This window comes from Ipomoea triloba, chromosome 7 (assembly GCF_003576645.1).
Source record: "Ipomoea triloba cultivar NCNSP0323 chromosome 7, ASM357664v1".
Lineage (NCBI taxonomy): Eukaryota > Viridiplantae > Streptophyta > Magnoliopsida > Solanales > Convolvulaceae > Ipomoea > Ipomoea triloba.
The window spans coordinates 4,456,657-4,481,658 of NC_044922.1; the positions used below are offsets into that span (position 1 = coordinate 4,456,657).

The window sequence follows — 25,002 nt, forward strand, 5'->3', positions numbered from 1 at the left end:
TAGTTCATTGAGTTGGATTTTTAAGTGGTAGTTGATTAGGAGTTTGCTTCTGCAATATTAATTCAAATTGGAATACTGTGGCCGTAGCTTTGATTAAGCACCTCTTAATGATTGCTTATCTCTTAAACATGATTTACTAACTTTTATTTCTCTAGGAACAAGATGAAATTACCACAGTAGGTTGTGTTGTTTAATTGTCAATCAAATTATGTTTTATCCTATGGTCTTGAGTTGTGATTAATTGTGCTTTAATCTGGCCAATTTTAGCATAGGTTAATCTTTTGATGAGAATTATCGAGTATACACCATGCCTGATAATTCAATGCTTTGTAGGATAAAAAGATAAATGATTTGGTTGTCTTACTGAGTTATTTATTTGGTTCTTAAACCCGGGTATTCCGTAGTTCTTCCTGGCTTAACGGGTTTTAATCGTTTGAATAAGTATCTTAAGTACATGAACGGTTAGAATACGTGACTTAATTTGGACGCCATACGGATTAGTCACATAATAGTTAGAACGAACCCTTAATTGATTGGCAAGTTGAACTAATCTGCAAAAACTAGTTATGGTAGTTGATTCATGTTCCTAGGTTTTTTCCAGCTTGATTGTTATTCGATATTCTGGTTCTGTTTATTTGTTTACTTTCCTGAGCTTTGATTCAATTATTTTACATTTGCGTTTATTCTTCTCTTTGCTATTTGCTCGGAGCATTTTGAATTGTAAGTTCGTTATTTTATTTTCAAGTCATTATATTGCATTGTATAAATTGCATCGTATTAATTCCCTGTGGGATCGACCCTTGCTTTTGCACACTATCACTACAACTGATTCGTGCACTTGCGAGGACTTATTAAATTGTCCATCACTTACTTCTTAAGTGTATTACTGAAAATGTAATATTTTCAGTGAACATGTATTATTTGTTGACTAGCTATAGAAAAGTATTTCCGTCCCATTTTATTTGATTGGTGGTTCAGTTAATGATATTTGACTGAAGTTATTTATAATTTATTTTTTTCATAATATTAAGTTTATTATTAGTATATAAAATTATATGTTTAGAAACTACATCAAACGTACTATTGAACACAAATAATAATAATAAGAATAAGAAAATGTTACATAAAATATGCAAAGAAGAAAAAAGTTAGTTTGACTAATGAATAGTAAACATAACATGTAAAATGAGATAGAAGATGGAGTATTATATATTCATTAAAAAAATATTTTATATACATACATATATATATATATATATATATATATTCACGTGATATGGTCTCACAATCAATTAAATTAAGCATATTGATTTAAAAATCAAACTTTTATGTCTTTTGATAATTATATTAAACTTTAAGTTCGATTAATTTAATACCAAACTTTGGTATATAAAAGAATAAGCTAAAGTGACCTTAGACATACATGTAATAGTCATTTTCTCAACAATTCTGAGTCTCACATTTCATATTATTATTCTTTCGTTGTAATATTATTCCAACTTTATTTCTTTGCTTAGACTACTTTTATATTCGAAAACCTTTTTGTAATGTCGCAATTAAATAGTGTTTGAAGTTTGAACTTGACATACTACATATGTTTGATTATTTTTTAATTTTTTTTTTGATACAATGAGTACAACATACTTGATTTGTAAATAAATAAATTAATTAAAGGCACGTGTAAACTGCCAAGACCTTGTGGTTTAGTAGCACCAGGTTACACTTACATATGGAAGGCGATATTGACTGTGCTTCAGTAAGTTGAGAAAGTTGTTATGAACAAATATTACATGCACATTTATATTCTAGAAGTTCATAATTGGCGCAGAAAGGACCAGAGCCCAAAGGTGGACCCTGGTCCATGGTATGACGCTCCATTGTACCCTTGAGATCGGACCTCGGCTTAGCCTCGGGTGTTTGCATAGGCTCCATCGCTCTCATCTTGGGTCTGCTTTTGTTGGGACGAATAAAATATTTCTATCATAATAAATTATCACATCAAACATCTTAATATAATTAATGAGATTCAACAAGTAACTTTTGAATAATAGAATCATCAAACTCCGAAACAAAAGTCAAGTGGCTTCGATTACACGGTGTTTGCTTGTTTGTATATAACGTTTAGAACAAAGGTTGTTGCTATGAATAGACAACAAAACACTGCGATTAAATCCATGATTTTGTGGACATAAATGGAGATTTGAAGAATACTTGTTTTGATTATTCACACATGGACCAGTGGTGGCGGGGAAGACAAGACTTGGTCATTCTACATAAAATGTACTAATAGGTTATAGTTGAGGTTTACATTAACAGTCCGTTTCGAAATATGTCGACCAAATATCTAGGTCAAGTCAATGGGATGGATAATAAAGAATGTACTCTCTACTTTTTTCTAAATAATTGATTTTTTTGGGGCCATATTATTGTTAGTATTGATGATGCATTTGAAAGTCTCAACCCAAGTTTTTAGATTAATATCAATACAATAATTAATTTGAAGTTTGAGAGAATAAACCATTTATAGCTATGTATATTAGAAAAGTTACATGTGGATTTACAACTAGTACTTTATTACCGATTTTGAGCAGAAATCAAGGGGAACTTATAATTGGTGACCTTGAGATTAGTGATAACAGTCTATCTTGTTGTCTTCTAGTGATTCTGATCGAGAGTTAGGACTCAATATAATTTAGCCGTAGTTCTTGAACCGTCATTAATAACACTAAATAATAAAAGTATTTTTTTATTAACGACAATAACTTCCGCTATTATTTTATTAAATAAATTAATATATATTTAGGGCAGTTTTAGAAGTGCCTTTAAATGCAACAAGAATAGCCGCTAAATAAGTGATGATTAAAAGAGCTATCAAAACGACCCGTGCTTTTGGACGGGTTGGGTCGATGAAATCCCAACCCGTCCCGTATAACTCAGGTGGGAACACGGGTTATACGGGTTGGCCCGTGGGTTAGACGGGCCAACCTGTATAGCCCGTGTTCCCACCCCCCACCCGCACCCCATCTCTCTCCCACCCTCAAATATATCATGTAAATGTGGTATTGTATTAATATTTTAAAATATTGTTGCTAACAAGATTTGAGCCCATGCCCTTTCACATGACTAACAACTATTTAAACCAACTATGTAAAGGACCTTTGTTGAACATTTTTATATACAGATATATTTATTTAGATCATTCAAGCATTATATATAATTTATTTATATTAAATTTATTACAAGTATTAATTAATACATTTAATTGTATCTTTATAATAATAATAATATATAATTTATTTATATTAAATTTATTATTAGTATTAATGAATGCAATTAATTGTATCTTTATATAAATATTAATATAAAATTTATTAATTTATTTATATTAAATTTATTACTAGTATTAATTAATACAATTAATTGTATCTTTATATAAATATTAATATAAAATTTATTTATAAAATTAAAATGTAATTATATATATGTGTGTATGTATGTGTAGTGTGTGTATAATCTGTATATATATAAACATGCATGGTGTTTGTTTGAAAGGTTTGATGTGCTTGGTTGGAAATAGTCTTATTTCTTGACTAAGAGGTAAGGGGTTCAATTCTTAACTTAAACAAAGTAAAACAATTTTTAATAATATTCATTCAAAAACATTTAAAAGAAAAAAAAACGGGCTGGCCCATTTAGCCCGTCAGCCCGGCCTACACGGGTTGGGTTGGCCAAATCTCAACCCGTCGGCCAACCCGAGATGGGCCAGCCTGTATGGGCCGGGCTGGCCCGTTTTGACAGCTCTGAATTGAACATACACAAATTCTCTTGGTTGTATAAAATCGCTGCTAAATTGTTCTCGACACATTATTTAATCATGATTGAATAACGAACCGCCGAAAAAACAAGCACATCGATTCATAAACACAGCTTATTAACATATTAATTGCCGCTAAATAACCTATTTGGTGTATCGTATGAGTTCACAATATAATGAACTCAATATGAACTTATATTTCTACACTTTTCAAATAATTACATACAAATACAATTATCAATTTCTTTGTGAGATAAGGTCAAGGGAAAAAATTTGCCAAGTCTTGGAAAACTATGCATGTACCCGTGATCATGTCCTTCAGCTCCAAGCACACGGCAAGAAAGAAAGAAAGAAAGAAATGGAATTGATCTGATCGAAAACTACCTATAGTGAGACCAATAATATAATATAATAGTGTTCACATTATATTATTAATGCAAATCTCACCACACTTGCAGTCAAGTCTTGGAGGTCACCATCGTATCATGCACCTCTATAAAGGCATAATCCCAAGCCATATAATTGTATGGATTCAAAAACGATAAGTGTATGTACTCTCACGAAATAAAACATCTTTTCATATATATTGTTTTTATTAGAAAAAGAAAAAGAAAGAAAATTGTGCATGACTCACTTTTGTTTTAATTAATCAGAGCATGTTAATAAGCCGTAAGCACAGAGTAAAAATATTGCTTTTATATAAAAAATAATGATCAAATAAATCATTTAACTACATATATACACAAAATAAAACAATCCAGCTGGAGACGGTTCCCAGCCTTATAAGGAAAAATATACTGTAATACTTTTGAAGACACATGTAATATTTTATATTTGATGTAAAAGTATTACTTTTTTCATTAAATTATTATATTTTCTTTTATAAGTAAAATATAATACTTTGATGAAAAAAGTTATACTTTTACATCAAAATGTAAAAGTATTACATTTTACTTCAAAAGTATTGCATTTTCTTATATAAGTAATAAACAGTTTGTTCATGATTTAATATTACATTTGTTAATATAAGTATTACATTTCATCTTGACCCGATCCGTTTCACATATAAAGATTCGTGAGATGATTTTACACAACTTTTTGTCTAGAGTAAGATGTTTATAAGACCATAGTCTCTGTTCAACTTTAGCCGCGTGCTCTTAATTTCTAGCAAATTTTCACGTTTGTTAATAAAACAACAGAGAAGATTATTATTATTAATGAGAATTCAACGTAACTCACAATGCCATTAGGCTATGTGTGGGAACACGTGAATGTTGAATTACTACCGAATCTAAAATCTAAACATGATGTTAAATCCACACGACATTACTAAAGAATTTGTCAATTACTAATCACTTAAAAAAAAATACTGTACACCAAAAAACTAAATGAAATTCATTTAATTTTTAAATTTCTTTATCCACAAAAAGTAAAATTTTTCGTCTCAAAAGTCTCTATATCTCGACTCTATAAAATTGTGGAGAGATAAATCACAGTGACTTAGCAATCCATTAAGTAGGAGGAATAGTGTTTAGTACTCACAAGAAATCACCCACAAGAGGGTGAAACTCAAGGTAAATACTTTCTTAAAAATAAAGATGAACAATTAGTGTTTAGATACAATTTAAAATACTAAATAATATGATTATCTACTATTATAAATAGTACTCCGTAACATTTTAACAATATAATTGATGAGCCCGGGATACGGCCCAAAGAATAATTAAAAAATGGGCTTGACTAGGGAGATCCAATTAGGAAAGTGGAGGTGGATCGAGCATAACCGGAAAAAAACAAGCGGTGGGGAGGGGCGGTTGGCCTGGGCTGAGGGAGCGTCGACTGGCAAACCCGACGCCAGATCTCGGTCCACCGGCAAGTGGCAGACCTTGTGGGGGTCAAGCGAACCGCTGAAGGGTGGCAGGCGGACTGCTCTCGGGTCCTTGACCTTGGCGCCTTTTGGTCCGTTGTTGGAGTGCCTTGGTTGTCCACTGGCGATTGGAGAGCCTCAGCTTGGTTCACCCGGCTATGACGGATCGCCTAGGTGAGTGGAGGGTTACGTTGTTCGGTAGAGGGGTGAACCGCTCGGGAAGACGAATCACTTTGGCAGTTAGGGATGCAGTTGGCAATGTCCAGAACGTAGCCTATGATGTGGCACGTGAGGAGATATTTGACCAGAGAGCGCGACACCTAGTGGGGCACACGTACGGCGGAGGAGGGCAGAGTATTGTGGTCCACGACGTGTGGTCCTATGAGTAGTATAAAGGGAGGGGAGAGGGTCTCCGTTCCAAGGCATCATCATAAGTTCTCCTCCTCTCTTGACTTTGCCATCCGTGGCGTAGAAAGAAAAAAAATAAATTTAAGTTACAAAAAAAAAAAATACAGGGAAACAAGTATTAATTTATTTTTGAAGATAACAAGTATTAATTTATTAAAATTAAAATTATAAATAATTTTAAAAATTCCTCAATCATTCATTTACAAATAATCAAAATTTGGAACCCTTCAAAAACCTGAAATCCTTGTAGAGACCTCAATTTTAGAAATTCCTTTGACAAAATAAATGTATTACAAACATTTTTAACCAAATAATGAAGGAAATCGTTATTAAACAATAATTTAAAAATTTATTTTTAAACTTTTGATCCAAGCTCTTTTGTAAAACCATTTGTGTGGAGGATGAGAAATAATAGGCTTACCAAACGGTATGGAGGAATGAATAGAAACACTTGAGCTCACAAATATGAAATATAAATATTCTAAGCCTTTTACAACAAGTTCTTATTTCTTGAGCTATTATCCCTCCAATTTCAAAACCATTGTATTTCTCTTTTCTTTTAAGTTTGGAACTCTTAATAGATCAGTCTTGTTGGAGAGTAAAGTTCCTTTAATCTAATATCTGCAACTATAAAAACACTTAACAACTAATTAGATTAACCAAGGGCGTGTTTTGTACCAACATGAGAATCATAATCAGAATAGGAATCAAATACTTGATAATTGGAATGAGTTCTAGTGAAAGTATTTTGTATGGCACGTGCGTTGACCCTCGGGTGTGTTTGCATGGGTAGTGTTCCCCGTACTCCTCGCGGGCACGCGGGGAGCTCGGGTACGTAGCGTTTTGGGGGCTGGTTGGGATAGTTGGGGCAGTTAACGAACATGACTATGTGAGATTCGTGTTTGGCTGAGGTTGGTGGCCTTGGGATGGTTGGCACGTGGGTGAATCTGCTTGGACTTCCTATAGTACGTATAAAAGGAGGGGGTCTACTTTGTACAAGGGACACCTCAAGGCACGATTGCATGCCTGGTTTAGTGGTCTTGTTTCCTTCTCCCTGCTTGCATACCTAAGGTTGATTCCTTGGGTAATCTAATTAGTGTTATTTATTTATTAGTCCTCTATTTATTTATTTATTATTTTGGTCTTTGTATCTATTCTTTTGGGTCTCATGTCTTGAGTAGTAAAATTATTATTTTTCTATCCCCGTTATATATTCTTTATACCGGTTTATGGTGGACCCGGTCCCGATAAAATCATCACAAATATTGATATTTGGTTATGTATGACCTTAAAATCGGAATACAATATAATTTTTAAAAATACATGCAAAAATAAAAACAAAAAATCAAGGTAATTGATCTTAAGAGTGACGATGAAGTGAGTAGACAATGTAGTGAGGAAGTCAATGAAGTGAAGAGAGATGCGTGAGTAGGCGACGAAATGAGGATGAATAAGATTGGAATGATACCTGAATTAAATTAGGTAATGAATTTTGTAATTATAGATGTAATCAAATCATATACCCCTAGTTGTAAAAAATTGTCAACCAAACAATGTGTATGTCTTTCATTCACCGTCATTGTGTTTAACCATATGAACCAAACACATTTTAATTTGTTATCATCAAAACTCAAAAATAAGATTAGAAGGCACAAGTCCAACGACTACAAATATACCGATTAAGCTATTTCCTTTATTAATCATTCAACTCAATAAATTAGCTAGTCAAATGCAAGAAAAATTAGTCTCAAAAGGAGTTTCAAAACGGGTAAAATATGATTTTTGTATTTAAAAATCACGAGTTTAATTCTTACCAATACTCTCTTAGTCAAGCATAACACATGAATTCTTTCTAGTTTGATTTACCAATGAATACCTTTATCAAAGTATTATTATTATTATATAGGGAAAATGACACTTTTTCCCCCTATGTTATGTGCTTATAGCACTTTTCCCCCTGTGTTATTAAAGTGACAGTTTTTCCCCCTGAAATGTTAAATTGACATTGTTACCCTTAAAAATAATTATTTCATTTATTTTTCTTCTTCAACAAATTATTACTTATAGGTATGGATGATCACGATTCGGTTCGAACCTAACCAAACACTGTAGCAATCATACCGAAATAGTATAGACGGTTCTGGTTACGATTCATAACCGAAAAAATAAAATTAAATAATTGTTGAACCGTGAACTGGAACTTAACCACAGTCATATATAGTAAAAATGATCAAACACTTATTTTGATAAATCGGTACGATTCGGTTCCATTTTCGATTTTGAACCGCCAATCAAAACTTATTTATTTATTTATTTTTATAATTTTATTTCTAATTTAAAAATAGTCTAAATTCAACAATTATTTTATTTTATTTTTTCGGTTCTAAATCGTAACCGTAACCGTCTATACTATTTAAGTTCAATTGCTACAATGTTCGATTAGGTTCATATCGAACTGTGATCTTCCATACATATTAGTAATAATTGGTTGGAGAATAAAAATAAATGAAATGGTTATTTTTAAGGGCAAAAATGTCAATTTAATATTACAAGGGAGAAAACTACCACTTTTAAAATAACTTAGGGGGAAAAAGAAAAACTGCCACTTTAATAACACAGGGGGAAAAGTGCTATAAGCACATAACATAGGGGGAAAAAGTATCATTTTACCTATTATATATTTTTAAATACTACATCCGATATTTCTACTACCGTGAAACTAATTCAAATTCAACATTGAATTCAACTAACATTTAGAAAAAAGCATTTGAACAACAAAATATCCTTAGCTGAATGGATAAAATTAGTGTTTTTTTTTTAACTGCGTCGTGATTTAAGTCAAGTCAAAAGAAGTGTGAAACCAAACTGCTGTTTATGAATCTCATTATTTTTTTCACAATAAATATAAATATATAATAGATTCACACATTGGTATATACTTATTAGTGTCCATACAAGAGACATGGTCAAAGTAAAATGGTGGCTATATTCAAGCAAACAAACAACAAAATGAACCTTCCCTTTCCATTTTTCCCACTTCCCATCATCTTAAATCTCCTTTCAGACATATACACAAACACCTTACATCCATTAAAAAAAAACCATTGAAACTCTCTCTCCTTAAACCTCCTTCTCTCTCTCTAGATTTCGCAGAAACATATGATTAGACGACGATGAGCAACAATCATGCGATCATCGAGAGGGCGCTTAGCAGCCTGGGAAAAGGTTTCGACTTAACGTCGGATTTCCGGCTGAAATACTGCAAAGGAAAAGAGAGGCTGGTGATGCTGAACGACACGCACACCAGAGAGCTCCTCGTACCTGGATTCGGCGCCATCGGCGATGTCTCCATTGATATCAAGTGCGATAAAGGCGACCGGACGCGCTACCAGTCCGACATCCTCGACTTTAATCAGATGTCGGAGTTTTTCAACCGGAAATCGGCCGTGCCGGGGAAGATCCCGTCCGGGATGTTCAACTCGATGTTCGGGTTTCAGAGCGGGTCGTGGGCTACAGACGCGGGGAACACAAAGTGTTTGGGAATGGATGGATATTTCATCATTCTCTTTGATGTTCATATTGATCGCTATCCTCTTGTTCTCGTTGATGAAGTTAGAAATGCTGTTCCTTCTAGTTGGGATCCCGCTGCCCTTGCCAGGTAATTTTCTTTCTCTTTTCATCCCTCAATTATAGGGTTACTACTTTATATAATATAATTTTTAGTCCCTCAACTATAAAGTGAAGTTGAAAATAACACTTTTAATCACTAAATTATGAAAAAATAACTAACATAGCTATAAATTATTGTAGACTCCACATTTAGTTCCTCAGTTTGATATAGTACTTTGATGACAAAATCTGTTAAATATTTCTGTGACTTATCTAATCCTTCAATTGTCATTGAGGGATTATATTCACTATTGAGTAAAAATTGAGAAACTAAATATGAAGGTCTTAATATTAGAGGATTGAGTCAATTATTTTTTTCGTAATTGGAAAAGATTCACATGAAAATTTTACTTAGGTTTTAATACGCAATTGAAAGGTGGAAAGTGACGATGAATATAATCAAAGGATGAAAATTATTATTATTATTATTTATAATTCAAGGAAAAAAATATCATTTTCTGAATATAATTCGAAAGTGAATTTTATCAATATGGAATATTCTTATTTTATTAGAAGAGGGAGATTAAAGTGTGTCTGTCTATATATATATATAATTTTATTAGAATTATAGCAACCTCAATTCGTATTTTCAAAAAAAAAAAAAAAGAAAAAAAAAAAAGAAAAGGTGTGAAGTGCAATATAATTAGCTAGGTGACAGACTTTAGATTTTGATGTTACGTGACCCACTAGCGATTGAATGTTGACCTAAAAGGAGAGAATTGCATTATCAATTCCTCAATTATTTTTCTTTTAAAAATATTTTTTTAACTTTTAAGTGAATAAATAAGGTTGTTCATCACATTTTGTTCAAGTTGTCAATTTGGTCCGTCTGCTAAGTAGCGGTCCTAAATTGTATGTACAAAACAATGCGCGCACACATAATAACGTTACAAAGAACGTTAACGTGTTAGTATTAAGTATTAACCAATTGAGGAAAAAGTCTTCTATATTAATTAATGACAACATTCCACTTCAACCCTCTGGTAAACTTTTGAATATTATTAGTCTATCATGATTTATTCAATAAAAATTTGTTTAATTAATTAATAATTTATAAGAAATGCATTTGTCAACAGTCTCCCACCCCACAACCCAAAAACAAAGTCAGCAATGAAAGGCCAATACATGGGATGCCTTGCTGGTTTAGTAATGAATAATATTGAGAATATTACAATTACAATAATAAATAATTGAAAGAAATCTCAAAAGAATGCTTCAATTTGTCTTTTTCTTTAATTATTTCTTCCTTCAACATTCAACATTTGTTTATATTTTCTTTAAAAAGAATTTGACAATTTTGAGAAATATGGAAAATAAGAAATAATGAGAATTTTGACCGTGTTTAATTAATTAATTAATTTTTTGAAAGGAATTAATTAATTAATCAATTTCCAGAATTTTGAAGAAAAACTGAAACTGTGAAGTCAAAAACAACCATGTATAGGCTGCAGTCTTTTAATATTAATATTTATTTAGTAACGTCACATACCGCGCCACCTGCGGGCGCCTTCGAGAAGATAATAAATAATAAAAATAAAAATAAATAAAATAGTTAATATACTTTTTTCACGAGAGAAATTTATAGCTATTATTATCTGAATATGTGTATTGATAAAATCCCGTACTGTAGCTTTAAGACCTAGGTAAAGAATTATAAGAAAGTAAACCGATCTATATTTAACTATTTTTCTAAAACCAAGAAGACCGTTACTCGCATAAACCAGCCTATATTTAACTGAAAAATCTTAAATTTCTAACCATAAGAAAGTCATCAGAAAATTAGAGTTTTTAGTCAAAAATGACTTTTTCTTTAATCACATTAGGAATTCAAAAAATCCTCATATAGGAGGTAAAATTGAAATAACATTTTTCTACAATAAGTTTATATTTAGTTGTTTAGTTTGACTTCCTATTTTAATTTTCTGGTATTGAATCTCATTTGGAATCCTATTTATATTTCTTTTATTTTCGTAAATACACACTGCATTATTTGAAATAAATTTGGCTTAAAAAAATATTGATCTATCTTGTCTTGTGGATTATTTCATTTAATTAAATTAATAATTAATTAAATATATTTAAATTTGGCAGGTTCATAGAGAAATATGGGACACACATTATAGTTGGTTTGGGCATAGGAGGCCAAGATGTGGTGTTGGTAAGGCAAGATAAGTCATCAAATATGGAGCCTTCACAACTCAAGAACCATTTGGATAACCTTGGAGACCAATTATTTACTGGAATTTGCAACTTCTCCCCACACCAAATCAAAACCAAGGAACAATATAAGGTTAGTTGATTAAGAATTCTCACTTTAAATCTCTACAACTCATAATTGAAAAAATCGCTAGGCGCTCCTCGAGCGCCTAACACCCGGTGATTAATACTAAAATATTAAATATTAACCTAAAAAACATCTAGAGTTTAAACAATTTAGGGTTATTTCGCTCAAAATGAATAATAGTTAATCGGCCAACTAGGTCGGTGTTGGTGCCTAGGAAGTCTAGGCAGTAGCGCCTAAGCGGCTTAGTCGGTCGCCTAGACCACCGATTATGGTGATACGCTAGGCGGCCGGCCGACGCTTAGACTTGATTTTTGCAACACTGTTACAACTACGGGCACACAATTAATAGCCCTAATTTTTGTAAATGATTTTTTTTTTTTTTTTGTGTTACAAATTCTTGGTTGAAAATATGTATGTCCATATATTTTGCAGCCACCGGAGGCTTTCAACGTGTTCGATCCACAGCCTAACGTCTTCAACACATTCTCATCAGTCACAGCAAAAAATGTACGTTCCATCTCTTCACACTCAATTAATTATTTCCCTAATTAAAATCCAAAATAATATTTCTTTACATTTATTTGTGTCTTAAAATAAATACTACAATATTTATTACGCTCCAATTTTAGGCAAAAACTAAAATCCCCCAAAAAATTGTATAATCAAAATTACTACATGAATATGCATTTTGGGTGAAACCCGTATCGTAACCCTAGTCGACAATATACAATTCTTTTAGGGCGTCGAATTTAGAACATTCTAACTACCAAACTAACTGTCCAACTAATTTAACTGTGATTGTTCTTATTACGTTCATATACCAAAAACTGATATTCCTAATAAATTAATTAAAGTATAATATCTTTTTTCTTTTTAATTTTCCTAATTTTTTTAATATGGATTGATGAGTCAACCTGTTTGGTCTACGTTGTAATTACCTTCTTACGTAATAAGTACGAAATATAGTTTTTGGTACTTGACTTGATCTTCAAGTGTGAATATTGGAATTTGACTATGAATTTTTATTTATTTTTTGTTGCTTAAAAATGAAAACCCCACACGGCCACACGTATATACCTTGAACGACGCTGCAAAATTTTTTCAAAAAAAAAACGTAAAAATAAAAACGAGATAATTGGATTATAGTTGTATTATATTCTTTTGACTACATTATAAAATATAATTAAATTTGGTTGGTAAAATTCAATTGATGATTTCGATGTATTCGACGTAGTACCAACAATGTCGACATTATTGGTGTTGTCATTGACTTTGTGCTAAATGGTAATTAATGATATAAGGAACATATTTTCCAACTATTTGGACATTTTAATTGTGTTTGGTTTGCATGCATTAATTAATTAGAATAATTCCCTTCCATTTTTTTAAGGGACGTGCAGTGCATGCCCGCATGGCGCATGCATCTTTCAACCACGTCACTCTAATCTTATCTCATGATTTGAAAAACCTTATCCAATCTTAATAATGACCACCCCCTCCAAAAAAACAAAAAAATTTAATTAATACTATCAACTAGTTAAATTCAGTAACCTAATCAGCTAACAACTATTTACCAAACGCCCCTTAGTCTCATTGGTTTGTTGACATTGCGACATTTGATCCTTTTTGTAGGGGATAACAGTGATATGTTCAAAGAGAGGTGGGGACTTATCAGCCAACACGCACTGCGAATGGCTTCTAACGGTTCCATCAATGCCGGACGCAATTCATTTCAACTTCATCCCCATCACCTCTCTCCTTAAGGGTGTCCCTGGCAAGGGTTTTTTGTCACACGCCATTAATCTTTATCTTCGATGTAAGTATTTCTTTTTTATTCAATTCTCATCAATACGAACTTATTATCGAACTTCATTCATTTCAAATTAAAGAAACTTTCACACCTGCATAAAGATGGTGTTTGGTAAATACTAAATAGCTGTTAGCTGATTGAGTTAGTAGATTTGATTAATTAATAGCATTATCTGATTGTAGAAAGATGTTTAGTAAATTGACTGTTAGCTAATAACTTATTATATACAAAATGACTTTCTCAAAAAGTTGATCAAAAAAGCTATCATTTTATTACACATGTGCAGACAAGCCCCCAATTGCTGATTTGCAGTACTTTCTGGACTTCCAAGCACACAAGATTTGGGCTCCGGTCCACAATGATCTCCCCCTTGGCCCAACAACAAACAGATCCATTCGACCTCCGGCCCTACAATTCAACTTGATAGGCCCTAAGTTGTACATCAATCCCACTCAGGTATATTCTTTGAGTAATTTTTTAAATTTTAGTGTTTTGGAACAATAAATTAGAAGAAAATAAGTAAACATATTTTCTATGCTCCTTTCTAATAATTTTCATTTCTATAGAAAAATAAAATAAAAATTATTTAATTATGTCTAACAGGTAACAGTGGGGAAGAGACCAGTAACTGGAATGCGGCTTTATCTTGAGGGTGTGAAATGTAATAGGTAAACTTACTAATACTAATAATCACTTCTTTAATATATATATATATATATATTTCGAGTCAAAAAGAAAGTGCAACTATTGCTTAACGGCATAGTTAATTATTCTTCTGTGTAATAGTTAATAAACTATCTAAAAGAGATAAATTTTATAGTAGACATGCTCGACTAACCGGAAGTGTTGGCACATTTTATTTTCTATAAATTTTACTATTATCTGTATTTCGTAAAATAAATTAATTTGGTTATAAAATTAGAAACTTTGATGTTCTCAAAAAAGAAAAAAAAAAAATAGAAACTTGGATGCATTTGATTGAAGAAATGTGTGAATTCATTCTATTTTTAGGTTAGGCGTACACCTTCAACATTTGTCGAACACGCCGGTACTCCTGGAAGACAAAATGCAGGACGGGGGGACGTGGCGTGGATCAGAAGAAAGCGTGGATGAGCGATACTTCGAGCCCATCCAATGGAAGAAATTCTCCCACGTCTGCACTGCCGCCGTCAAATACGACCCCACCTGGGCATCCTCGCCGGACGCCTTCATCGTCACCGGCGCACAGCTCCACGTCAAATCCTATGATTCCAAAAACGTCTTACATCTCCGCCTGCTCTTCTCCAGGTAACCAACCAAACAGCAATAGCATCAACAATATCTTGAGATTAACAAAAACAATAATCAATAACATGACAGAAAGTAAACTAAAAAATAAATTCCTCCCACTATTATAATGAATCACATTTGATCATTAACTATTAAACCTTTCTAATTAAGTGCATGTCTATGGAATTTGTATCACATTTTGTCCTGTCAGTACAATTTTCTTGCTAATTATTGTTGGAAGTGCTCATTCTAGAAGAACAAATGCAGTACTCCTTCTAGAAGGAACACTTTCGGCAATAGTTGGCTGAAAAATTGGACAACAATAAGCACTCCCAATAATAGTTGGCCGGAAAATTGGACGACAGAATCAAATATGATACAAATTACATAGTTATGCACCTAATTAAACATTTTAATAGTCAAGGACTAAATGTAATTCATGTATAATAGTTAGAGGACCAAAAGTGAAATTTTCTCGAAAAAAGAAAAAAAAAAGATTCACATTTGGCAACACGCATACGTCTATGGGAGCGAAGCTGTTACATTATTAATTCTTGTTCTCGTTAATCTTAACATGCTCTGTCACAATATTTTCACTTCTAATCATCAATTTGAGTTTGAATTTCGTCACTCAATATTATTTTTTCATTACTAGGGTTTCGAACGCGTGCATCGTGCAGTCGCAATGGGTGCAATGCTCATCGGAGAATCCCACCAAAACAACTAGCTTCCTCTCAGCGTTGAGCACCACCATTTCCGGCAGCTCGGAGAAGGATAAACCACCGACGCCGCAGGTGGTGATAGACTCCGGCGTGTATCCGTTAGGGCCGCCGATGCCGATCCACACTCAAAAGCTACTCAAATTCGTGGACACCTCTCAACTGTGTAGAGGACCATCAGACAGTCCAGGACATTGGTTGGTCACGGGGGCAAAATTAGACATGGATCGGGGAAAAATTTGCCTGCATGTCAAATTCTCCCTGTTGAATATATGTTCTTCATGAAGAAAGAAAAAAACTACGAACAACCATCAAGCAAATTATTATAATCAAACAATTGGCTTGGTAACCAACCGCTATTGGAGACAGTCTATTGACCTTCTTGGTTTGAAGACGTTTCCATAAATCAAAATAATTAACTATATATATACATATTTTTTGTGTGTAAATATTAGTTTAAAATTTGAGTAGGAAATAATTAATTAGCTTGAAGAATGGGATAAAGGAAAGGGCGAGTGGATTTATCTTTAGAGTTCAATAATTTTAGGTCAGACAAAATTTGATGTATTCTTTTGTTTGTTGGTTGGTTTTTGTTAACTACCAGTATTAATACATGTCTTTTTTTTTTCTTTTTTTTTTTTAATTAAAGGTTTATATAAAAATTTAGTACATATCTTGAAAAGGGCAAAAACTTGTGCAATCATTATTACATCGACCGTAATTTATGTGTATCACAGTCTAAAAAACACATAAAGTAAATTACACTGGAATTACTATAGTGATTTGGACATCAACAGAGTAATCCTGCAGCAAACTTCCACACAATTCACAAGGCAGGAAGTTTGCTCGATCATTTTGCTTTCACTATAAAGGTTATATTATCACGAGTAATACATGTATTATGATTGTATATTTCTAGTATTTCGTACATGTCATATACGTGTTTATGATAGCATATAAAAATGTTGCTCGTAACCTGGATGTTTAATCACCATTCCAATTAATAAAACACAAAGAAGCTATTTAAAAATTAAAACACAATACATACATTTAACATTGAAGCATAACGTGTATCTGCACCACCATTCTTGTATAAGGTGTGCCATGTTAAAGTATTGATAGTATCAAGCGCTTTATCACTCACAAAGGCACAACTTATTTTCTTACTTATAGACTGTCATCACATTGTTCGAGACATGCAGGGTGCTGAACTCGGCCCTCAAAGGCTTTACCGGCCAATCCCCTAGCCACCAAATACTAGACATAACCCCTTTACCGTTCCTGCCCAATAAGTATTGAGCAACTTGTCTGAAAAACACACATCATATCATTCCACAAATTAAAGATGCTATTTAAATCACAATACATACATTCAACATTGAAGCATAACAACCAGTTCAACATATAACTAGACAAAAGGCACCATATAATATAATACATAAGTTTTGGTGCATTATATTGCAGATAATGCTGCTACAGCCTGATCTTAAAGTAAAGAACAAAAGCTAGCTAGCATTTTGGCTCAGGCCAAGCTCTTCTCAACCCAATCTCAAGCTTCCAAGAGCCCTTGCAATCTTGTTCCGTTTGTCTATTTTGTCCTTCTTGATCTGAATCAGCTTGTCGTAGACGCACCACGGGAAACTAATAAAGTGAGGACGGTTCATCCCCTCGTTGTACAAACCCCAGTAAGTATGGTGATACGTTACATAGTACCAAGCCGACGCTTTTGCCAATTGATCATCGTACTCGCTTCCTACCTTGAACCACGCCCTCGCTTCCTTCCTCAAAGACTTCATGGCAAAACTAACCGCGTCTGCATCCCTTCTACGGTCGAAGAATTTCGAAGCCCTTATGGCCCCGCCACTGAGTACTTCAGCCTCGGTTTTTATGCCATAGTAGTCCATAAGATTACCCAATTTAAAGTCGTACTCGTTTTTGCGATAGAAAGCTTCATCAATGTATTGTTCAAACCCATCAACCACCAAGTCAGGATCATATGACCTCATTGCTATCTCTAGAGTAAACGACTTTATAGAGCTTACCTCGGGAGTAATATCCTTCACCTCCCTAAATAGCTTCCCAATTACTCGTGTCGAAACATAGGTCACCTTCTCGGGAGGCTTTTCCATAAAATCCGGATACTCTTTGACCCGTAAATCCGAAGGTATCTCAGCAGGAACACCTGTCTTCGGGAAGTCTACAGCAATAGAGAAGAGTTGTGCAAGTTTTAGACACGGTTGACTCTTTGCCATTAATGGTTCTTTATCTGCGAATGCAACATGGGCATTCGAAATAATGCCTAAACTGTCATTCAGAATGTAGTCCACGAAATACTTCCGGACTTCCTGTAGGGGAAGAAATAAAGTGTAAACATATTGGACTAAAAACGGGAGGGACGGCATAATACAAGGCGACAGCTGAAACAAAATAGTTTTACTCAACCAATCGAAAGCAATGAAAAATATAACGTCACTGGCCTTAAGTTTCATAAAGTATGAAAAAAGATTGAAACCAATACGAGTGTTGTTAATGTTGGAACCTTTAAGGACTTTGCTTCTATAGTAATATCACAAGAACCAGTCACAAACATCGTAATATCTTGAAACTCATTTTTGTAAACTAAAGCATTTTAAAGGGCAAAAAACATTTTGGACTCATCATAGTGCAGTACCTCGATTGTGACATCATGGTATACGTCCATGCTTGGAGCAGGGGTATAATCCATTGGCACTTCCATTGACCTTGGTATCAGTTCTTGGTCCCAACAAACAAAGTAAATATCGCCATCCAAATCACTTCCCGAACATTCATTTGGATGAGGTCTGCCAACAAAAGATCAACAGAATTGAGCAACCAGAAAACACCGCCCAAAAAACTATAAAATAAACTAGCACAAGTCAAAGAAATCAACAAATTTCGTTAAATTATTTTGCTTCACAAGAAAATTAATAATGATGAATGATGATGTCGAAGTAGAAATAAGACTGGTGCTAACAATTTGAAAGATGTCAAAATAAGGACGCAACTAGTTAAGTAGTTCCTTTTTTTTTTTTGTCAGACCACGAGGTGCCCTGAGTAGGCCCTAACTGTAGGAGGCACCTTTAAGCCCGTACCATACTCAAACTAATCTCCATTCGCACCGGGCTGGCCCAATTAAGGGGGCAAAGTGCTGGACATATTGATTTTTCCATACGAGAGGGGGTTCGAACTCCTGATCTCTCTTAAAGGACGAGAGTGCACGGCCACATGGTAAATGAAGTATAATATACACTGATAAAAACTCAAAAGTAGACCATGAAAAATTTAGAACTGCCTTTATTTCATTCTTTTTTGTTTCTTTATTTTTATTCACTTTATGCATTGTCAAAGCATACTCAAGCTTTAAGTTTTATAAGTCAAAAACTAATTATTTAATCAAATTAAAGATAATTAACGGTGTTGATGAATTATTTACTAAGGAAAAAGAATCCAAGAAATAACATTGAAAGAAATGATGCAAAAGGTAGGAATTGTAATTACCTCTCGCCCTTTTGGGGGAAAACAACGCAATCCACCATATGGCGCAAAGCAGGCACATTAACAGCCCTCAAAACACGAACATCACCAGGATGCAAGCATGGGTTCTTTGCAACGACCACCGTTCCCTGGAATATGCGATTGTAGTTTCTGGGTTCATAGAGTTGAGGACCAACAGGAAGTTGTCTCGGTCCAGAACCAGAATATTGAACAAACACTTCACCATAGTTCAATAGTCCGGTTTCATCTAGGCATCCCATCATTGATCTCGCTTGGGGGACAAATATCCTAGTCCTAGTCCTCAAATCTTGCAACTTCGATGCTCTGAATGTTTGTAACATCATTGAGAGAAATGGTTCGACATCAGGCTTGTACTCACACGTGAGCATCTCTTTAAGAATGTTAGTGTTTTCTCCCGGAGCCATCAACTCGAGAGCCTCGTATGCCTTTAGAGGATCGGTGAGGATAGCGTTAAGTTGAGCAACTGCTTCACTTTGCTTCTTCTCAAAGACCTCATCTCTGACACCGAGTGTAGACAAGAGTGTTACTAGCTGGCGATTAAGATAACAGGGCTGATATTTGCTCCACGCCAAAACATCGAGCTTTATGTTGTCCGATTCATATTTCAACATGCTATTTCTCAATGACAACTTCTTTGATGAACAAGGATCAACAGCAACGACACCCTTGAATCCACCATAACGGATTTGATAAGCAGATGGAGCGAAATCCTCGAGGCCACATTTTATTGCAACTCTTCGAGCAAAGTCTGCAGATATTTTCCCGATCCCATCAGAAAAATTATATTCTGTTCCTTGTCTTTGAATCGTTATGTCGGGAATCATTTCAACCTCATGCCTGGCAACACTCAACGTTTCCCGGGATGAACCAAAAGATTGGCCAAGCCTCGCAGCATACTTTGCAACATTTTTAATCTTTCTAAAGTCCCCCATCCATGCTCTTATATCAGCAGCAGTAAGTCCAACTCTAGACGCAAACATCCAAACAGAACTCTCCCTCAACTGGCTTGAGGAGAACGCGAGAAATTCGAATCTCTTATCCCCAATAACAATGCCATCTCTGAGTACCTTTAGAATCCTGTCATAAATGTTTGTTTTGCCACTAGGGGAAGACGTGCGGGGAGATAAATCCATAGAATGTATTTTTTCCCAATCCTCATCAACAAACGATACACGAAGAAAATTATCAATGTCATCTGGATAATGGCGCAACACACGATTGGATTGGTTTACCTCAGGACCACTAAAATACACTCTCAATGGAGTAACTAGGACTCTGCGTACATATACCAAGCCATCATCGAGACTTATAGCAGCCGATTTTGGAGGCTGCTTGAACTTGTGATACTGCTCATATTGCTCAGTCAACCAACGTACAGGATCATAACAGCATTCCTTTAAATAGTACATTTTCTCCAAGGCATACTCAATGCATCCAATGTTTACCGTAAATGGATCAACTAAGCGGAAAAAATTTGTATTGAGTGCAGGCCCAGGAAGGCATCCTTGTTGCACCAAAGAACAGATCTTAAACAATACTTTGAAAGGCAAGTTAACTTCCTGTGGAGAACGCAGAATTGGAACTAGATCCAGATTGTGAGAAAACGGTTTACCAGACTCTACACTGAATTGTGAATCAGTTTCGCTGTAGTACACAAAATGATCACGGAATTTCGGTAGTGTGACACCTGCAGGAATCTCCAAACACAAACTCGAAGATTGTCCAATGCAATTTCGCGTAAAATCTGTTGTCCTCACCCATTGTTCATCTGGAGTAATCGCATAGAAGTTATAAATGGAGTCTTCTGCTTTCTTGTAGATCCGTGGAGCAGCAAATAACTGAAACAGAGTGATGTAAACATATAAGTTACAACTTAAGTTTCCTCCAAGATGTAGCAATACAAGTGTTAAAGCAAATCTATCATTCGTTGTTATTAAACAAAATTTCATTCTATACATAACAACAAAATGAAATAGAATGCACTATGGGATATGAATCTTCAATTTTTGAAACACAGACCTTTATTCCTTTTGTGAAAAAGTTGAATAATCAAAGTGAAAGTCATTTAATGAATATCAAGAAAAAAAAAAAAAAAAACCATCTTTAATGCACAAGTGAGAGATGATATGTGTGAATTTCTTAAGTGTGCTAATTGGAAACATTTGCATAATAACCTCGAAAACATAGATTCATGTACAAGCTTTCCCTAAAATTGAGCAACAATACATAAACTTCTTGATAAGGAAAGGAGTACACGCACATCTCTATATTTACCAAAACACAAGCACATGGTCGGGACCATGGGGACAATACACATGAAAACACAATAACAAAATAGCATGAACGGAACCAAGGGATACCTGTATAACAAGGAATTTCACATTTCTATGATGGGGACGATATAGCTTGATCTCCCAAATGTGTTCATATGAAAGTTGAAGCTTGTATTCAGTAGATAGATAGGAAAGAAAGAGGTGCATTTTTTTCAATCCATATCCGAATTTTATTGAGACAATACCCCCTCTCCATATCGAGTAAAACCGCTCCTTCGATGTTTGACATCCAAAGTACAGAGTTAGACTCTCCATCTCATGGATGTACGATCTATCTTGCACAATACGGGTGTCCATTTCAAAAGCCTTCAAATACGAGGTGCCAAAATACAACTTCCTGTTATTGGCCAAACTTATAATTTGATCCGCGATTCTATTGTTTCCAAATTGGACTTTCGCATATGATCGTTGTCCCGTTCTGCACTTTTTAACCTCTAAGGCAGATACAGAGCCTGCTCCAGTATGCTTCTCTATGCAAGTTTTAGCCTCTTCTGCAGTCACAAGATAAGGGAACCCCGACACCTGAACTGTCTTTCCCATGCTAACAGATTTCAACCAAAGTTAAAGTTTCAAATACTAATCACCAAGCCAGCAATTTCAAACCCCTACATAAAATGTGCAAAGTATGTGAGAAAAAAAAATGTTACACGAATATAAAATGAATCAATGGACATCAAAACAAAAGATCAGCAACAATATGATTACCATAAGTCCATAACACATTGAGAAACTATAGATCATGGTAATAAATAAAAGATAAAAACATGATCTTTCAACACTGTTCATATCATTCTTGCTGATAAGTGAAAAATTGATTCAATAGCATAATGGCAAGTGAAATGCTAAAATATTTTGACATAAACTAAATTGCAAGAAGCATAGTAAGCTAGAAAATGAGAAAGATGAAAGCAACTAAAAACTCAACATACTCATTTAGGTTCTCTAGTAGGTTGAAAGATCAGGATTTGTAAATTACTGGACAGACTCAACTATGGGTTTTCTTCTTCAAGTTCTTGCAGTTATTTTACAGCCAACTATCAGCTACACGTACACCTGCAAACATAGATCCCAAAACAAGACCAAAGTTATGCAAGAAAAAACAACTTTAAACCCATGTTCCCACGATGTATAAAACCGCTCGTACCCATAAAATTCCTGAGAATCTAAGAACAAAGGCGTGATCAAAGCAGAAAACCAAAATTCCTAACTGGGTTTGGGTGCTTACCAGATAAAATAGAGTTCTTCCCGCTCAACTACTCCGCCACCATCAAAAAAGTTCAAGCTAATGGAAAAGAGCATTCCTTCACGAGATTATATATATATATATGCCATTATTTCATATATACACACATAGATGGATAGTAAGAGTGGAAGTGGAAGGGAATGAGTGTGGGACGGTCAATTTGTTGGTCAATCTTTCTTCAACACAGTTTCGCTTTCCACAAATTTTGATCGATCAATCCCATTTAAATATTGGAAACTGCATCCATTTACTGTCGTGCTTATAATACGCCTTTTTTTTTTTTTTATTTGCAGTACTTAAATAATAACAGAGTAATAATTATAAATTATAAAAATAATAACAACAACAACAACAACAATATTAATAATAATAAGAGTTAATTCCATTTTTTTCCTAGATTTATAGGTAACATTCTATTTTAGTTATTTTTTATCAGAACATCATCTTTTAGTCCGAGTATTATTGTGGCATGACCAATTTTGTTCTTCATCAACAAAAGTGTTAAAATGTTATTAAATACAAAGACATTTTCGATCATTTTAATACATAGTGTGTTGACCTATTATATTTTAAAAAAAAAATTCATAATTTAATACCGAAATACACTTGTATTTAACAAAATTTAAACTGTAAAAAGGCAAAAATGGTCATACTACAATAATACTATGACCAAACGAGAATGTTTTGAAAAAGAAAACACTAAAAATGAATTGCCACCTATAAATCTGTGACCAAAATGAAATTAACTCTAATAATAATCATCTCTAATATAATATAAATAACAAAACAGATAAGTGTGAATGCATGTTATGTCTTTCATTAATGTCCGTTTTTTCTGTAACATTTTTTTTTTATACATTATGCTATAAGAGTTGTACTATATAATATTTTGGTCAAAAACACCCTTACCATTATAACTTTTGTTTATCTTTTCCAATTATTGTTACCATACGTACGTATGTATCCACTGTATATTTTCTTATCTTTTTTCAATTAATAATATATAGACATTATATGTTGAAGTACTATATAAGTTATTTCATAAAATATAAATATCAAAATTATAAAAATGGTTAACATTATTATTATTATACAATAATATAAATATCTAAAATCTAAATAAATATAAGATTTTAATATAAATTACTAATATTGGACATCTATTTTTACGCATCACGCATAAAAAACAACAACAACAACAATAATAATAATAACAACAACAACAACAACAACAAAATGATTTGTTTCATTTCAAGAATTTTCACTTATATCATAAAGATCTGCTAACTTGTTACTCAAGACCAAACCATTCAATGAAAAAGTATAAATTATTGAAATAGTGGATAGCGGATAGCATTAGCGCATTACTGGTTACCCATCTTGAGAGGTAAACCAGCTTAAATTAAGAATGATAATACGTATAACTTAAAATCTTGAGATTATCAAACTTAACCAACTTAATTATGAGTTGTACCACTATGAGTTACATATGTCGTATATTGCGAAATTGTAGTGAATTAGGAGTTCGACATTAGAAACTAAATTTAGCAAAAAAACAAGGAATTTCTTTACAACAATGTTACGTTACTCTATTCGCCTCATCTTCCTTATCGTGTTTACTATTTATTTGTCAAATCAATGATTTCCTTTTTTAGTTTCTCTTTTATTTTCAAAAAAGTGCTTAGTAATACTCTTTACACAATTTCTAAATATATAAGCTTTATACTCTAATATTAAATTAAATATTACAAAAAATGAGATTATCAATTAATTTAATAAGTTTCATTATCATTAACATTAAATGAGAGGAATAGGTACTAACAACCATTTTTTAATGGTATAGCATAATAATGCAATGACAAAAGTTTGAAATAATAAAGTAATAAATTGTTAAATATGCTAAAGACCTCGTGGTCAAGCAGCATAGCTGTGACTCTCCTAAGTGAGAGGTCACATCAATTTAGTCACTTCGACGGTGAAAACCTTGAGCTAAAAAAAAAAAAAAAAAACTGTTACAACCACAACCTTAATAAATTTGGGGGGGGGGGG

General features: G+C 33.5%; 2 protein-coding genes across 3 annotated transcripts; one reads left to right on the forward strand and one right to left on the reverse strand.

Annotated features, from left to right (window-relative positions):
- The first annotated feature begins 9,055 nt into the window (after positions 1–9,055).
- LOC116024494 (MACPF domain-containing protein At1g14780) lies at positions 9,056–16,473 on the forward strand. The gene is made up of 8 exons (XM_031265396.1): positions 9,056–9,747; positions 11,850–12,048; positions 12,475–12,549; positions 13,675–13,858; positions 14,139–14,308; positions 14,456–14,520; positions 14,864–15,139; positions 15,777–16,473. Exons 1-8 carry the CDS (start codon positions 9,263–9,265, stop codon positions 16,123–16,125), a joined length of 1,803 nt encoding a protein of 600 aa, XP_031121256.1. The 5' UTR covers positions 9,056–9,262; the 3' UTR covers positions 16,126–16,473.
- A 692-nt stretch (positions 16,474–17,165) lies between these two features.
- On the reverse strand, positions 17,166–23,140 carry LOC116025500 (probable RNA-dependent RNA polymerase 1). Of its 2 annotated transcripts, XM_031266736.1 has the most exons (7): positions 22,936–23,140; positions 22,640–22,763; positions 21,738–22,315; positions 19,360–21,215; positions 18,512–18,662; positions 17,883–18,185; positions 17,620–17,788 (listed from the first exon to the last, which is right to left on the reverse strand). In XM_031266736.1, exons 3-7 carry the CDS (start codon positions 22,248–22,250, stop codon positions 17,726–17,728), a joined length of 2,886 nt encoding a protein of 961 aa, XP_031122596.1. In that variant the 5' UTR covers positions 22,251–22,315; positions 22,640–22,763; positions 22,936–23,140; the 3' UTR covers positions 17,620–17,725. The 2 variants fall into 2 exon arrangements, with proteins under 2 accessions (XP_031122595.1, XP_031122596.1); XM_031266735.1 differs by having other exon boundaries at positions 17,166–18,185.
- Positions 23,141–25,002: the final 1,862 nt, after the last annotated feature.